The 17604-nt window shown below is 39.8% G+C and overlaps 1 protein-coding gene and 1 long non-coding RNA gene across 8 annotated transcripts in view; one reads left to right on the forward strand and one right to left on the reverse strand.

The window, feature by feature from the left end:
• Window positions 1–1498, reverse strand: part of SPEF2 (sperm flagellar 2) — an 82549-nt gene extending 81051 nt beyond the window's left edge. For all 7 annotated transcript variants that reach the window (XM_030004686.1, XM_030004683.1, XM_030004688.1 and 4 more), the window contains exons 1-2: window positions 1360–1498; window positions 471–573 (exon numbers count right to left, since the gene is read on the reverse strand). In XM_030004686.1, coding sequence (XP_029860546.1) covers window positions 471–573; window positions 1360–1417 — 161 coding nt within the window. In that variant the 5' untranslated portion in view covers window positions 1418–1498. The remainder of the gene's footprint in view (window positions 1–470; window positions 574–1359) is intronic.
• Window positions 1499–1795: 297 nt separating this feature from the next.
• LOC115336772 lies at window positions 1796–5017 on the forward strand. The gene is made up of 3 exons (XR_003921907.2): window positions 1796–2234; window positions 3755–3840; window positions 3941–5017. It is a non-coding gene; the product is annotated as an uncharacterized LOC115336772 (long non-coding RNA).
• The last annotated feature ends 12587 nt before the right edge of the window (window positions 5018–17604 follow it).

Consider the following 17604-nt stretch of genomic DNA (forward strand, 5'->3'; position numbering starts at 1 on the left):
TATTACACCAGTTTACTTGTAAATTTATAAATTCTTATATGATCTTTCACTAGGACTTCACTCAGAGCCTCACAACGCATCTCCACCATTTTCATTTTAATGAAGATGTAATGGTCACCACCACACCACACCTCACCTCTGGATTCCTGGCTCTACACAGTTCATGGGGACAGTGTCAGTATCTCTAATCTTAGAGACATCCTTGAAGGGCTTGTTGAACTTTTGGTCTAACCTGCTACTATCGTAGTTACAATCAAAATGCATAATTTTCTTGAAGTAGTATGATCAATCTCTCTGGAAATACGAAGCTAATCCATGTGTCAAATACAAGTAGCTTTTGACTTACTGATAAACATATCAAATCTTGATAAGTTCTAGATGTCTTTCCCACTCTGCATTAGCAAATCCTAACTGAAAAATAAATACTTTTTCTAATTTCTTTAAGAGACATGTTATCCATATGTACTAACCTGCTCTGTGAAAATTGATTAAAGTCATCCTGAAGACCGTATTTGTGTAGAAGTTCTCCTAGGAGGTAGCCAGTAGAAAATTCTTCTGAAAATGATCCTGGAACTAAGTTCAGGTTTTGGTTGTTTGTTTTTAAAAAAAATTAAGATAATTAAAAGAATTAATATATTAATCTTAATGTTATTGCTTTTATAACAAAATTAAGTCCAAACTTTACTAAATAATCCAAAGGAATTTTAGGAGATTGATCTAGCAGTAACTAGTCTTCAAGTCACAAATAAATCTGCTTTCACTGCAGTTATTTTGCAACATAAGTTTTAGGTAGCCATTTAATTCTCATTTTCAGTGTTAAAAAGTAAACGTTGTCATAATTGGCATTAAGATCATGGCAATATCTATAAATGATAATTACTAAATTTTCCATAAAAAATGCAAATGAAAACAAAGCTAGATCTAATGTGCTTCTCTTCCACGGGAAGTTGCTCCCTCCTTGCAGAACAAATGCTTCTCCAAAGCCAGCACAACAGCTGACATTCAAAACAAAGGACTGCTTTGTAAACATATTAAAATACTTTTATCCTCTGGAGTCCTTATTAGCAGATGAAGCTTGAGCTCTTCGTATCTCCTGAGAGCACTTGCACCTTGAGGAAAACTAACTTCGCCTGGAAAATCACTGTCTTGCACATTAAAAACGTACCTGAGGAGGTATCTGGACGCGAGGAAGCGGGAGGGTTCGTCGGTAGGTCAGCGGGAGTTGGCCCCGGGGGACCCCTTGGATCCCCCGGCGGCACCACGGCCTGACCCGGCGGCAGCCCCCCGCCCTGACGGGCAAGCCTGCTGCCCCCCCGAGCCCCTGCCCCTTCACAACACAGCGGGCCCCCCCCCACTCACCCACGCTCCGGGAGAGCTTCACCTCCTCGTTCAGCCACTCGCACAAGATCTCCGACATGACTGACGACGACGACGGCGGCGGCGGCGGCTGCGGCCCTCACGACCGCCCGGCACCGCGTCCCGTTGCCACGACGACCGGGCCCGGCGCATGCGCGATGGAAGGGGGGAAGGCGCCCCCGCCGGCTGCTGAGGCCGATCCCCACGAGCGCGCGCGCCGCAGCGAAGGCTGCGCATGCGCCGCAGCGGGCGGGGGAGGGGAGGGGAGGGGAGGGGGCGGGTTCGCGTGGGTGGCCGGGGCGGGGAGACGAGGAGGAAGGTGAGCGCGCTGCGAGCAGGAGCGCGTGCCCGCCTCCGCCGGCCGAGTGGCGCGCGCCGGGCCACGGCCCGGCCCGGCCCGGCCCGGTCCGGTCCCAGCGCCCCCCTGCGGCGGGGCCGTTCGGCGTTGGGCGGGCGAGCGCGGGGCTGCCCGTTGGGCTGAGGAGGGGGCGGCTGAGCAGAAGGGCGCTGGGGGCTGAGGGCTGGCGGGCGGGGAGGGGGGGCGAACAGGAGCCTTCTCCTTAGTCACAGGTGCTCGGTAGCCCCTGTCATTCGGCGATCCTCTGCCGTTTTCTGTGAGGCCTGTCGCCGGCGGGCGGTGCGGGGGCTGCCTTGTCAGCCGTCTTGCCCGCCCCACCCACCTCCTCATGGCTGCGTGGCTGCGTGTCTAGCTGCCTGTTTAATAGGTGTTTAAACCAGTGCTTCCCCCTTCCACACGGCTTTAGGCGGCTCATTCCTGCATTTGCTCTTGCGCTAGCACGGATGGTGTGGAGCAGAGGACTCTTGGGCTGACAAACGACCTGGCAGGAAGAAGAAAAATGAGGAAAAATTAATCCAGGGTAACCTTCCCAAATCAGTTTGCAGAACAGCACAAATTACTGTCTTGGCACTGTATAACGGGGAGGGAGAGCAAAAACTGCTGAAAAAAGCACTGCTGGTCTGAATGCGTGCTACACATTTACAAGGATGTTTTTCAACAGTAGTGTTTGTGTAAGAAGTCTCAGAAGCATTTGTGTGCCAATTCAGCTGCGTGTGGCTCTGCGGTAGGCCAATTTGGGAATCCGAGCTTGGTTTGAAAGAAGCCTCACTGATACTCTTTCTTACTCAGCTTTCGATTGTAGTAGGTCATCTTTGGTTTAGAATCACACTGAAAGAATCATGAAGAGTTTTGTTGCCCCCATTTTGAAGAGTGTGTTACAAAAATGTAGACCATAGAGAAGAGAACTACATCTGGAAAATACAGTGTACACCATGGGAATTCTTCTTCTGGAAAAGATCTATAGTTGATTTAATTAAGTTTTCAAGTACCTTTCAGTGCAATACAGAGTCTTAAAGGACTATTTAATCCAAAAAAGACAGGAACAAGAGGATATAGTGGTTAATGACAACAAACCAACCATAATTTTCAAAAGTGACAAGGATTAACAGTTGACATAAACAACTTGGAATATTATGGTTCTGTACCTCTAGAAGTCTTCAGATTAAATCTCTGTGCTTTTACAGGCAGTGTACTTTAAATCAAAATAAATGACTGAGTTTTGTAAGAGTAAATGTATAACTGGCCAGTCATTTATATCTTGACAAGGTCATTGTCAAATTAGTGGCACATGAATGAATCAGTAACAGGAGACTTCAAGAGAGGGGGAGTACTTTCAGGGCAGATGTTTAATATTTATATCCTTTTAAAGATTTAAAGTTTTGCTTATATGTTAAGTTATAAAAATACCCACACTTTAGGGGAAGAAAAAAATTTGATTTTTTTTTTAACGATAATGTTTGCAGTGGGAGTTTCTACCATCAAAGTGTGTTTCTGGTATGTCAGAGTGCAAAGAACAAATCTATTTTAGCTTCTGCATGGAATTTTTTTCCTCAGCTCCAGAAATCAATATATATGTATTTATGCTTATATATAGTTACATGTTGCTGCAAGAAGTCATTAACAGAAGTCTATGTTGATTTAAAACATGCAAACCTGAACCGATTTATATTAAGTCTAGAACTTCTTTCCATATTGCCTGTGACTCTGAAAAGCTGGTACTTCCTATATCTTTACAATTTTTTATGGAATGTATTCCTTCAAGTTCATTGTCATATTCAGTTGATTTCTAAACAGCTAATTTTGTTTAAAAATAACATTGGTTGTTCAATCAGCTGAGACCTAAAAAAATCTTACTCAGATAAGCTAGAATTGTGAGAAAGGTGTGGAATTTCTCTCGTATTTTAATTCAGTAGTGATTTGCTGTTTCATCTAAGTCTGTCTTAGCTCTTAACAAATTAATGTCACTTTCTTACAGGATTCTGAGTAGTGATGGAATAATGTAGTAATCAATTTTTACTTCATTCTTTCCCTGAATTTAAGAACTTGGAAAGATGTCTGTGTTCTGCACTGTGAAAGCTTGAGTCCAGAGAGTGTTTAAAGGAAAATGCTTGCAGACAACAAGTAAGGTAACTGTTTCCCTAATTCTACCCTTGCTGAAAACACCAATATTTTTAAATAATAAGGTTATTTATTCTGTGTTCTGTTAATTTCTTACTCCTCTGCTAGGAATGCCAGTGGAAATGTCCTGGAAATTCCAAGCTGATTTTCCACAGGACACTGTACTTCATATAATGTAGCTTTTAAACACTAACACTGGGCTGTGGAATGCATCTGAATTTTTCACCCAAAACTCTGTGTTTATTTTAAACTTCATGCATCCTCCTATGGACTTGCTTTGAAAGAGGAGAGAATTGTCTATAGGTTGTATTTGTAATGTTCAAAGGAATAGAAAACATCAAACAGCAATCTGTTGAGCACAGAAATTGAAGTGCCAGGGATTATCTGTTACATTTCATTCCTTTTGCCCTCCTGAAAGAAACTGCATGTATGAAGAACAAAAAAATAGCTTATGACATAAAATCAAGCCTACAGCTTTTGTGGGTATTAGTTTTGAATAACATGGATGTAAAGTGGTATGCATAAAGAATAAAAGGGCAAAATCCAGTTTTTAAAGTTCTTATCAATAAACTTCAGCTTTTACCACAAAAGGACAATCAAAATACGCTAAAATGTTCAAGATACTAAACTGAAGGGGGAGTTAATTAGGAGGAATGATTTCATCTTAATACAACCAAGATGAAGAAAAGTCAAATGGAGATGTTCTTGAATTCTTAAATTGCATTTAGATTGAAGCCATGCAGACAGTAGTAGCGCTAAACTGATACAGAGTAATTAAAGAATGTGTGGGTTCAAGAGTTTTCTTTTTTTTGTACCAGAATTTGTTGCTACATCATTAAGATTGTTTATAAACATACTTAAGTATGATTTTTTGTAACTTTATATTCTTTATTGTTTGGTTGCCTTGTCTCTTTCCTGGGAAGTTACAAAGAAGCTAAATAGCTTCCACTTTGTAGGGCTTCTTTTCCCTCTCTAGTTTGATTATTCATTTACTTAATGTTATTTATTCCCTCTGGCATGATCAAATGATCATGTCCTCTTAGAAACTAAACAAAACCCCATGATCTTAAGGTTTATGCTCACCGCACGTTTCCACAGCTGTTTGCTAGCTACATCTCTTAGTTCCAGCGCCTGTACTGACTTTTAGAACACCACGATTCTGGAACCCTGTCCTGACTCTTACCTTGGTTTTCTCTGTTGCCACAAGACAACAGCAATATTGATTCAGACCACTGTCATGACCCGGGCTGGACAGACCAGGGAGTAGTGTTGAGTTCGGAATTTCCCCGGGCTAAATTAAGGTGAAAGGACACCAAATGATCAGTTAAAGATTTTATTCATGACAGAAGCAAACTGAACTTGGGAGGTGTGATAGTAGGTGGCGGGGTTTCTCACAACAGGAATTGGCATGGAACTACCTCAGTGACCCATGTAACCCGTGGTAACCATATATATCAATTCAGGGAAGAAGGAGATCCCTCCCGTTGGGTCACGAGGTTCAGAGCAGACCCCCTTGCTTTCTACAGTCCTTCTTAGAGAAGAGCCCAGGGGCCACTGGATCCACTCTTAGTCCCAGGCTTGGCCAGCAGTTTATGTCTTAAAGGGATGAGGTGTAGATGGATTGTGGGAAAGGAGAGAGAAAGAGAGACCGAGACAGAGAGAGAAAAAGGAAGAGAAAAGAGAAAGATTTCACCAGTCCTGGGTCCAGCGCTGGTCCCACCAGCCGAGGGGTCCAGTTCTGGAGGGGGGGACGTGCATGGAGCTTCCGTTTGTGTCCTTTTATCATCTCCTTGCCTCTCCTTTGGGCACGCACTTGAACTCATTAGGCTGATCAAGTGTCATGCGTGGTTTGTGCTTTCAGAACCTTTGGGAAATGGGTCGGTGGGCTTGGGGGTCGTTTGGGGAGTAACTTCTCCTTCCCTGCAGACATGGGCATTGTTTGATCTTTGTATCAGAACAGCTTATCAGAACAGGGAGCTGTGCACCCTCCAGCACACACTCCCCAAGCTGTTGCTGATGTCTGTGCTGATGGGCTTTTCACCTGTGGTTCTTTGCTGTGCAGGGTTTGTTGTTATGCAGAGTTCATCTTTAAGCAGAACTTTCCCCACCACAAAGTTTGAGACAGTAACTCTTTCAGTCTCTCACAACCACGTGTTTCTCTAGTCCAGTCTCTTTGTCTCTGACAATGATCAATAACAAATTCTGGGGAAGAAATTAAGGGAAAACATATACTAAAACCTGTTGGCATGTACTAAGACTCCCTACAGAACGTTGTCCCAGCCACCGTTCATTGTGGTGAAGGAATTTCTGCATTCACGTACACTAGTACAATTAACTTTTCCTTCCATGAACACATGCAGACAGTTTTGAATCTCTGTAAATGTTTAACATTGACAGTGGTCTGTGGTAGGAGTTCCATAGCTTAACCTGGCTTTATATGAACAAATTATATCACCCTTCATTATGTGAAAAAGTACACTGTTTTGTGTATTTTGAGGCTGCATTCTCTGCTCATTGCTTTCAGCACTCAAGTAGTTCTCTTATTTTTAAACAAGAATACTAGGCATCTGGTTTGCAGGTTGAACTGATGTTTCAAGTGCTATCTTGCTTCCAAGAACTGTATAATGGATGTGTTTTATATGTACATTTACTGTCCATCTTTATTCTCTCTCCTTCCCTAATTTGGGGTTGTGGGTGTTGTGCCTCTGGAGAGAAACTGTGGTTTCTATGGCATATTCTGCTCTTTTTATTATCTGCATGAACAATGCTAGGGTGTGAGTGTGCTGTACAAGTACTGTAAAAAAAAGTCCCCCACTTTAAGTAGTTGTAGAACAAACACTTGGCAATGCTAATGTGGATACATACAATATATATCCAAGAACTGCAGTTACTGCTTAAGTAGCCTCTTTATATTTTAAACAAGTGTGTCACCTGTGGTCAAATACTGATGAGAATGTATGATGCAGTCTGGAAAATTACAGCTACACTGTGTGCAGGAAAATATTGTAACTGGGTGCATTGTTTTCTTTACTGCAAAGTGGATTATTAGTATGTAGGTTCAACTTGAATAAATCTCAATAAATTAACTGGGCAACATTAAGGCAAGAGAACTGCAGAGAAGTTCTGACACCATGAAGAAGAAACAGGGCAAAATGCTTCCAGTATGAGGAACAAGTTATGGCTGACTGATGTTTTGATTGTTTTCCATACTAGTAACCAAGTAAGGAAGAAGATAATTTAATCTATCGCACAGAAGCATAACTTGCTTGTTGTACCTAAGACAATACGGTTCTGATTAGTTCAGTTATAGCACTTCCAAATTTAAGCCAAGGTCTGAAGAATTCTTTAGCTTCAAATGAGAATTTAGTGTCTCCAGTGTGATGTGTTTCTCAGGAATGACTACCCACTACAGTGGATATTGGCACATAATATTGAATTCTTCATTCTCCAAGTGATGGAGGACCCAACAAGGAGAGGTGCTAGGCTGGACCTTGTTCTCACCAACAAGGAGGGGCTGGTGGGGAATGTGAAACTCAAGGGCAGCCTTGGCTGCAATGACTGTGAAATGGTGGCGTTCAAGATCCTTAGGGCAGTGAGGAGGGTGCACAGCAAGCTTGCTACCTGGACTTCAGGAGAGCAGACTTTGGCCTCTTCAGGGATCTGCTTGGTAGAGTACCATGGGATAAAGCTCTGGAGGGAAGAGGGGCCCAAGCAAGCTGGTTAATATTCAAGGATCACCTCCTCCAAGCTCAGAAGCGATGCATCCCAATAAAGAGGAAGTCAGGCAAAAATGCCAGGAGGCCTGTGTGGATGAACAAAGAACTCCTGGACAAAGTCAAACACAAAAAGGAAGCCTGCAGAGGGTGGAAGCAAAGACAGGTAGCCTGGGAGGAATACAGAGATATTGTCCGAGCAGCTAGGGATCAGGTTAGGAAAGCTAAAGCCCTGATAGAATTAAATCTGCCAGGGTCCTCAAGGGCAACAAGAAAAGCTTCTATAGGTATGTCAGTGATAAAAGGAAGACTAGGGAAAATGTCAGCCCTCTCTAGAAGGAAAAAGGAGACCTGGTTACCTGGGACATGGAGAAGGCCAAGGTTCTCAATGACCTTTTTGCCTCAGTCTTCACCAGCAAGTGCTCCAGCCACACCGCCCAAGGTACAGAAAGCAAAGGCAGGGACTAGGAGAACAAAGAACTGCCCACCATAGGAGAAGATCAGGTTCAAGACCATCTAAGGAACCTGAAGGTGCACAAGTCCGTGGGACCGGATGAGATGTATCCACGAGCCATGAGGGAACTGGCGGATGAAGTGGCTAAGCCACTGTCCCTCATATTTGAAAAGTGGTGGCAGTCCAGGGAAGTTCCCACTGACTGGAAAAGGGGAAACATAACCCCCATTTTTAAAAAGGGAAAAAAGGAAGTCCTGGGGAACTATAGCCTAGTCAGTCTCACCTCTGCGCCCAGCAAGATCATGGAGCAGATCCTCCTGGAAACTATGCCAGGGCACATGGAAAATAAGGAGGTGGTTGGTGACAGCCAACATGGTTTCACTTGGGGAAAATTTTGTCTGACAAATTTGGTGGTCTTCTACAATGGGGTTACAGTGTTGGTGGATAAGGGAGGAGCAACTGACATCATCTACCTGGACTTGTGCAAAGCATTTGACACTATCCCACCTGACATCCTTGTCTCTAAATTGAAGAGACATGGATCTGATGGATGGACCACTCAGTGGATAAGGAGTTGGCTGGGTGGTGGCACTCAAAGAGTCGTGGTCAACGGCTCGATGTCCGAGTGGAGATCAGTGACAAGTGGTGTTCCTCAGGGGTCGGTATTGGGGCTGGTGCTGTTTAACATCTTTGTTGGCGACACAGGCAGTGGGATTGAGTGCACCCTCAGCAAGTTTGCCAACAACACCAGGCTGTGTGATGCAGTAGACACACTGGAGGGAAGGGCTGCCATCCAGAGGGACCTTGACAGGCTTGAGAAGTGGGCCCTTGTGCACCTCATGAAGTTCAACAAGGCCAAGTGCAAGGTCCTGCACCTGGGTTGGGGCAGTCCCAAGCACAAATGCAGTCTGGGTGAGGAGTGAATTGAGAGCAGCCCTGCAGAGACGGACTTGGGGGTGTTGGTTGACAAGAAGCTCAACGTGACCCGACAGTGTGTGCTCGCAGCTCAGAAAGCCAGCCAAATCCTGGGCTGTGTCAAAAGAAGCATGACCAGCAGGTCGAGGGAGGTGATTCTGCCCCTCTGCTCCGCTCTCTTGAGACCCCACCTGAAGTACTGTGTTCAGCTCTGGGGCCCCCACCATAAGAAGGACATGGACGTGTTGGAGCAAGTCCAGAGGAGGGCCATGAAGATGATCAGAGGGCTGGAGCACCTCTCCTGTGAAGACAAGCTGTGAGAGTTGGGGTTGTTCAGCCTGGAGAAGAGAAGGCCCCAGGGAGACCATAGAGCAGCCTTCCAGCGCCTAAAGGGGACCTACAAGAAAGCCGGAGAGGGACTTTTGCCCAGGGCGTGTAGTGATAGGATAAGGGGTAATGGCTTTAAATTAGAAAAAGGTAGATTTAGATTACATGTAAGGAAGAAATTCTTTACTGTGAGGTTGGTGAGACACTGGAACAGGTTGCCCAGCGAATTTGTGGATGCCCCATCCTTGGAAGTGTTCAATGCCAGGCTGGATGGGCTTTGAGCAACCTGGTCTAGTGGAAGGTGTCCCTGCCCATGGCAGGGGGGTTGGAACTAGATGATCTTTAAGGTCGCTTCCAACCTAAACTGTTCTATGATTCTGTGAATAATATCTGAAATATTGTTGCTGTTTGGTTTCATTTGTAAGAATACTTAGAGACTTAATAAAGCAGATTTTTTTTTTTTAGTTTTATACAATTACTGACTTTCATTGAATGTTCTTGAAGAGATTCTGTGGCCTTAAGGTAGACAGTGTTTCTTAACCATTTCAACAGCAAAAGAACACTTCATACAGAAAGCATCAAAACAGTAAGTGATGGAAATGAAGAACCAAACTGCCTGACAGAATGAAAATTCACATAAGCAAAATCAAAAGAAGTAGAAAGCTCATTAGAACTTATCTGAATAATGAGTACATACATGTCTTAAGGACACAGTAAATTACGGGGCAATTGGAGACTGGCTTGCAGATACAGCTTTAAGCAAGTGTGTAAAACAAAGGAATGGGAAATTAAGGACATTTTTATTTTAAAGAGGTCACTGTGGTGCCACTGAATTGATTACCCATTTTGGAGCACCTCATTCTTCTTAATAGTTTATTTTCATTTTTATTACTGATTTCTTTCCTTTTAATACCTGTATGGTAAATTTTTTCCATTAGAAAGGTGGAGATTCTGGGATGCAGACTGTGATCCCTTAGTGGGACGCTAGGAGTAGTTGGGAAAGGCAGTAGGCAAGGGGTAAAAAAAGTTGAAAATTAGAGACTGGAAATGTATAAAGATTCATCAAGGAATGTGACTGGTACCGATAGCTAGCCAAGAAGAGGGTTCCATTAGGGGTGGAACAAAGAGGATCAAGGCGCCACAAGTTGGCTTAGTTCTATGGCTTGAACAGAGCCTTGAAATTCTGACTCACTATTTCTCTGCCTTAGGAAATTGTATGTAAAACATACTGGCAAAGGATGTTTTCCATCAGTCCCAATAATTACCCACATCCACACATACATCTGTGTCATAATACAGTTAGAACTTAAATTATGTGAACATTTTTCTTGTAGTCATTCTTTTATGGACAGAATGGTTGTGTGCTTGGTGTGGATGAATGTTCTCTCCAGTCGTTAAAAAAAAAAAGGCAGCTAAGTAGTAAGTAAAGTTCAGATCATTCATTTTTGTCATGCACAGTTGATTTCAGTCTCTGGCATAGTGTTTCTGTGAGATACAAATAAAGTTAATAAAACCAGACTTTTCCAGACAGTTACAAAATGTGAGTTCGTCATTTTATGGATGCATTACTTTATATACAATGGCGTGATATATTTGGAATAGTATTTGGAATAGTATTTGGAATACTCACAAGGCCTCATCAGTTAGTATTTTATCATTCAATAAATGCTTATCAACTGTGCACCATTTGTCTTACATTCTTTCACTGTAGCTTTTGTTTAGCGCTATTAAAGAATGTATGTAATGTAACTGGAATCCTTTTAGCTGTTACTGAAATGCAACTGATTTTTCATTTAGAAATAGGACAGCTATTATGCACTAACAATTCTGTTCAATTATATTTCTAAGGTATAAAATGAAGAATAGTGTGTCGGTTCTGGAGTGGAGAGGGAATGCAAGTAAGCATAATGTAACTAACTGATCTGGAATTTGGCTAGCACCCTTGCAACTAATGCCAGCACCTAAAAGCCTTGGATAATTGTTCTTTCTCACTATGTTGAATGAGAACATTGGTCAGTCATACTGTACATTGGAAATGTTCTTGGTAGAACATCAGGCTTTCACAGTTGTTCTTTAATCCACAGTTGTTAGCTAATTAGGGTAAAATGATGATGTAAATGGTTAAAAAAACTAAAGCGATGTTGATGTAGCTAGGCAAAGGAGAGACCATGGGGTAGCATGCCCATTGCTCCTTTTAGCAATAAATTAATTATAAATCATGGCATGATAATGCTAGTACACAGAATTTAATTTTATAAGGAGAAGATATGTGTAGACTTTATTTTCTATAGTAATGATTTATCTCTCAAGTTGCACTTTCCTTTCATCTTATGCCAGAATAAATTTGTTCTCAGAGTGATTCCAATAAAAGTTTTATTTTCTTCTTGGATGTAAGAGTTGCTGATAATGACAGGGATATTGTTGTGCTTGTGCTTAATGGCTACTGAAATACAATTTTGTTTAACAATATCTTATTCATAAACAGTTTCTTTTTCGACTACATGCAATCTGACTAGAAGATTTAAATGGGAATAAAGGGTCTGCTTTAACACAAGTGAAATTCTGTAAAAAAGTTTAATTTAATACAGAATGACTAAACACAGGCACTGGTTAAAGATGCAAAAAAGCCATCCAACTGTTCATGCTTATAAGTTGTGGCATAATAAGTATTTTAAAGAAATGACAGAAATTATAACTGTTAGGAACTTGTGTGGTGGAGCAATGACTGCCTTACTATACTGACAGATTACTTCAAATCATATAACAATGTAGAATGCTCTATGTTCAAGTCAGTAGTAAGACTCTAAAATATTGTGCTACTCTGCCTCTGATTTTCTCCAGCTGTCCTACCATTCATTCCCATTTCCAACTCCTTTTGCTCCATTGATTCTTATTCTCTCCCGCAATCAGAATTATTCTTACCCATATATTTCCATTTATTTCCTTCTTCATATTCCTCAGGTGTTCACATCTGATGATGTGTCTTTCTTCTCATTTTAATCTACTGCCCTAATCAATCTTTCCTACCAGTAGTTTATACACATTCTGAACCATGCGTTATGTCAAATTTTTATTGTAACTCTGATCATTCTTTTTTCTCCTCTTTCTCCAGAGTGATGGTAGAAACTGTTAGAATTGCTTTTTAGGTTCAATGGCAAGAGTTTGTCCCTTTTGGCCATTTGAGTCATGTGGAGAGTGGTAGGCCAAAAACTCTTCAGCTGTTCCTTTTGTACAAGTACTTTGTAAGCTATTTGGCATATGGATGTTTGGCACATGCCTACCTAGACAGCTTAGTGTTTTTGTAAATTATAGTTTTGAAATTTCTTCCCCAGAGGGATGGTAGATGTCCTCCTCCATCCCAGAGAAATGTATGAATGAGATATAAAATTAAAACCAAGCAAAATCATAGTTGACTGTCAGGTATGCAGAAAACCAGCTGGTGACTATGCCAGCTTTAAAAAACCCCTAAGACTAGACAGAATATCCGTTTCCCAAGTATCTTGGGAAAACACTGATCATGTATCCTCAAATTTGCATAATTATGCCTGTGTTCATATGTATATTGTGCCTTATTCTGAACCTATGATATAAGTTCTAATTTATCTTACACAATTTATGTTTGAAGTCTGGCACATCTTTTTCCACCCTTGGGTTTCGAAAGCTGATTGCTCCCCCTAGGATCAGCTAGTTGTCAGTGTGTTCAGCTTTTTATGCAGAATGAATGCTCCCAAAGAAATTATACCAATGACAAGTTCCTTTTTAGCAGCACAGTAGCAGCATTTGTCAGACTAAATCATTAACAATATCCAGAATGCACCATTTTCTTCCTGCCCTTTTTGAAAACCTCACTGAGTTTGAATTAGCATTAGTCTAGATATATAGTCAGGTAGACCTGTCTTCAGAGTCAGTAAAGAGGTGATACGCCACATCACTGTTTCTCTTTTTTCTTCTCACTGATGATTTCTGACAGTAAAGCTTATTCTGCCTTTTCTCTTGTTTTACCTCTCACCATACTGTTACTTCTCTTTTAGAATACCAAATACAGGTGCTCAGGTGGCACTATTCAAAACAGCTATTTCAACTGCAGTTGCAAGAGTGGGTACTTGCTGATATTAAATGTTTTCTTATACAAGTACTAGTAAGTTGCTGGTAGAATTTCTTCGTTTGTGAAATTATAATCAGTAGAAGATTTGAAGATTTAGTATAACCTTGAATAGAATTCTTGCTGCTCATAGCAATTTAATAAATTCTTTCATTTCTATTTTAAAAATGAAAATTATCACATTTTCTGTGACAAGAATTCTTCTGCATGGTAGATAATAAAATATGTAAATGAAGTCGACTTATTCTATCTTTTGGTCAGTTTACCGTTGGATGGCAACAGAAAATTCTTTTACTAAAGTGCATACCTGCTGCAGACACATAGTCCATATATTCTGCACACATCAGAAGAATCTTACAGAAACAGAGTAGTCCTTATCCTCCATTTAGAGAAATGTGCCTTTCTAAAGGTTTAGGTGTACGGTTTGGGATTCTATGAGGGTATAATTCTTTTTTGTCATATTTGGAATAAGAAAAGAAGCGAGCCTATAAAAGGCAAGTGCAGCACACTGTTTATGAAATTATTTTAAATAAAATAAATTCTATCCTTTGGTTTGAATTTTTTTTTTTTTTTTAACAGATTAATGCATGGTTACTTGAATAGGCCAGGTGAATAATAGTTTTAATTTTAAAACAAGAAATAAGTGTACCTGACAGACTTTTCTGCTTATACAGCATCAAATTAATCTCGTTTATATGTATAGGCCATGCAAATAAAATTTAATAATCTACTGTGTAATACGATATATGGAACCTAAGATTTATATAATTCTGTTTCTGGAATTATGCAGCTGCTTCCTGTGATTAGCTGCCTTGGGAACCTCTGTTCAACAATCCCTTTTAAGGAATGTTTTTAACAGTTCCTCTTCCATGGTGAAAGAGGAGCCAGATATGGAAAGCCCAGGAATGGTAAACATAACCAAAAGGCAAATAAAGGAAACTGCGACATTGTAATTTTTTTCTTAAAGACACAGACATTCGTACAAATAAAATCAGATGATGCAGCAGTTAAATTCATATGAATTTTGGTTCAATAGTTTCAAGATTTGGTCATCTTGTAATTTGTGTCTAGAGCTAAGGAATTAGGTTTGCTTTGCTTTGGTGTATTAACATGGAAAACTCTTTTACTAGTGGGAATGGATCTTGGTGGTTGCAACCACCGCAAAGCAATTCAGGCAGAAAATTAAAGGACATTTTGGGAAGTCAAACTCTACCCCATCTGCCTCATGACACCCACCTTTACAGAAACCTGTAAGATTCATAAGAAAAACTATGTATAGATTGTGTGTGGGCATGCAAGCATGTGTGTCTATGCTTTTAAATATTTTTTTAAAACATCCAATGATTTTGAAAGCTCTTTTGCAAACACAAAGTTCAGTGTTTCAAATCATTGATAAACAAAAAATAGTGATTGCTTTCTTACTGCTGCAATGTAGTTTCTTCCCCATGAAGTTACTTATTTGAATGAAAATAAAAGCATTACCTTTTTTTTTTCTGAATTCTAAATGTAATTCACTGATTTAATATTTTTTTCCTTCATGACATATTTTTGAAATTTGAATAATTATATAAATACAACTTCTTCAAACATTGTGTAGGTCCAGTCCACCTGAAATATTCTTTTCTATTCTATCTTATCCTATCCTATCCTATTCTATCCTATCGGTCTTTTGAATTTATCATCCATCAGCTTGTTTGTGCAAAGAGAATAAAATGAGTATAGCAGGTTTTTATACATATGTCTGGCTCACTTTTTCTATTTGTGAAATAGAAGAAGTAACATTGCTTTCCTTATGATAGTTTTTGATAATTAGATAATTAGCTTTTATTGTCCCCATCACTTCTGTATTTGTGAGCCACTATTTACAACCTTTTTGTAAGATTAAAAGTAGGTATTTCCATCCTGTGTATAACAGGTCAGCATATAGAACAGCAGCTGCTACAGAGGTGTAGTTTTTCAATAATTATAAGGTTTTGTTTTGTTGAGGTTTGTAATTTGTTATACCCTTTTCAACAGAAACTTTTAAATATGGTTAGTTTTTTCCCTTCATCTTTGAGCTGAATATGATGATCCGTTTTTATTTTATAGCTTGTGTTTTGTTTAGGATGAAGATATCCTCACTAGTGAAGAGGACTTAATTGTTGATCATTCATTTTCAGGGAGGATCCCTTAGAGTGTTCAGAGTACACAAGTGTGGTTCTGCCATGGTTTATGAGACCAGTCTGTAATGTGGAAATTCAACAAACAGAAAAAAATGCATGCTTTGCAAGGTGATAGACTACAAGAAATTCAGGAGAAATAATGGAAGCATAAATCATATAATTACTAAATAATGGAGATGTAAAATCTCTATAAAGAGTTTGTAATTACAACTTACCTTAGCAAGAGATATTTGGTGGTATGAATGTCACTTCAAGGAAAATCTCTTCAGAGATGAGGGGCATTTTGGTTTTAATCCAAATGTGTCTTCAACCATAATTGGTAAAATAAATGTGGTAGAAAAACAAGAGACAATAATAATGCTTAACAGAAATTCTCATAGAATTCTGTAAATCTGTTGAGAGTTCACTTGCCCACTACCTACATAACAGCCTGGGTTAACTGGGGAGGCAGTTTAGGTACACTGGCCATAACTCTTAAGCATACAATTCAGAAATTTATGCTGACTGTAATGGTGATCCATCTTTGACTTTTTCAGAAATGAATCCCATCACCAGGCATTGCTGCTTACGAGTTACCCTGATGTAAAAGTTACAGTTACCCTCTTTATCCCAATGTTACACTGAACCTGTCTTACTGGCATCGGATCACGTAATTGTCTCTGCACTAGTTTCATGTAGTTGAAAGACCTGTCTCAGTTTCTAAGGTCTATTCAGAGTTGAAGCATAAAAATGGAGAATTGAGACAGGGCAAAATTCTAAATTATTTCATTTATTCTTTTGCATATATTGTCCTTCTATGTATCAAGAACTTCTTAAGAGAACTGTAGATACTATGCCATAATATTCCTATTGCAAACCTTATTTATCCTAATATTCTAGATATTCAGGTGTAGTATGTATTCCGTATCTATTCTGTTTACATTCTTAATGTTGTAATTGTATTTCTCTGGAATAGTGTTTGGGAAAAAAATGTAGTAACAGTTCAAACCCAGTTGTGTGAAAGGGCAAAATTCCTAAAAATAAAAATAATTTAACCCACCCTGTACTTCTGTAGAGAAGTTCCATTTCAGACCCTAGCTGAATCTTATTAATATTTCTCCAACCTCTGCTTTCTGGTAGGTTGCTTACTTCCTCCTCCTAATTCAACTGATATTACTATCATTTTTAGTGATGGCTGTTTGTGCGAGTTTGTGAGTACTCAGGAAGCATCCTATCTTTAATTCTATCAGCTTTTGTTTTCTCCTATGCAAGCCCTGCTCATTGTCCTTCACACTTCTTTCTGCTACCCCTCTTCTTCCTATGTTGTCATATTTCCTCACTGAAGAGAGGATTCTTTTTCTGCTTTACTTAGTTCAGATTCCATTTCTTTTCATATTTATTTCATATTTCAGACATACTGGAAGGCCTAAAATTCTTCTACATTTTAACCAGTCTGTAAAACTCATTCTTTTTCCACAAAGGTTTCATATTATAATGAGTTTTACATCAGGTCTTGGCAATGAAAGTAAAACTCCTAATCTAAATATATCGGATACCTCCACAAAAGAAAGAAGAGAATGTGTGAGTTTATGGGAAATCATTTTGTCCTAGCATTATAAAGTCTAGCAAGTCCTGTCAGCAGCTCCTTAACAATCTGCTCATTTACGGCAGCCAGAAGAAATTAATATATTTACATAGAAAAAATATGTAAGATTTAACTTTGTGATCAAAGAAGTTAAGCTTAAGGCCCTAAACTGTCATCCTTATCATAGGTGATTTTGTGAAGTATTGTCATTACTGAGCAAGATATAATTTAAAGCTTAAAAATGCATGTATATCACAGTAAATAACTGCTGATCACATTCTTTGCTAACATATAATTTTGTTGAGATAAACAGAAATTTGCCAGCAAACGGCTTACTGAACCTGGATTTATCACAGTGTTCTCATAAACTACTGATGTGTGATAAACACTTTCTTTACATAGTATGAAACATATGCATGCTATATTACTAGTACATTGAAAGCCTGGAAATATTTCAACACCTTCAAGCTAGCAAGTGTGTAAAGCAGTAAGATAATATCATTAATAATCAGGTTCTGGATAGGGATTACACAAC

The sequence above is a fragment of the Aquila chrysaetos genome, chromosome Z (assembly GCF_900496995.4).
Source record: "Aquila chrysaetos chrysaetos chromosome Z, bAquChr1.4, whole genome shotgun sequence".
Taxonomy (NCBI): Eukaryota; Metazoa; Chordata; class Aves; order Accipitriformes; family Accipitridae; genus Aquila; species Aquila chrysaetos.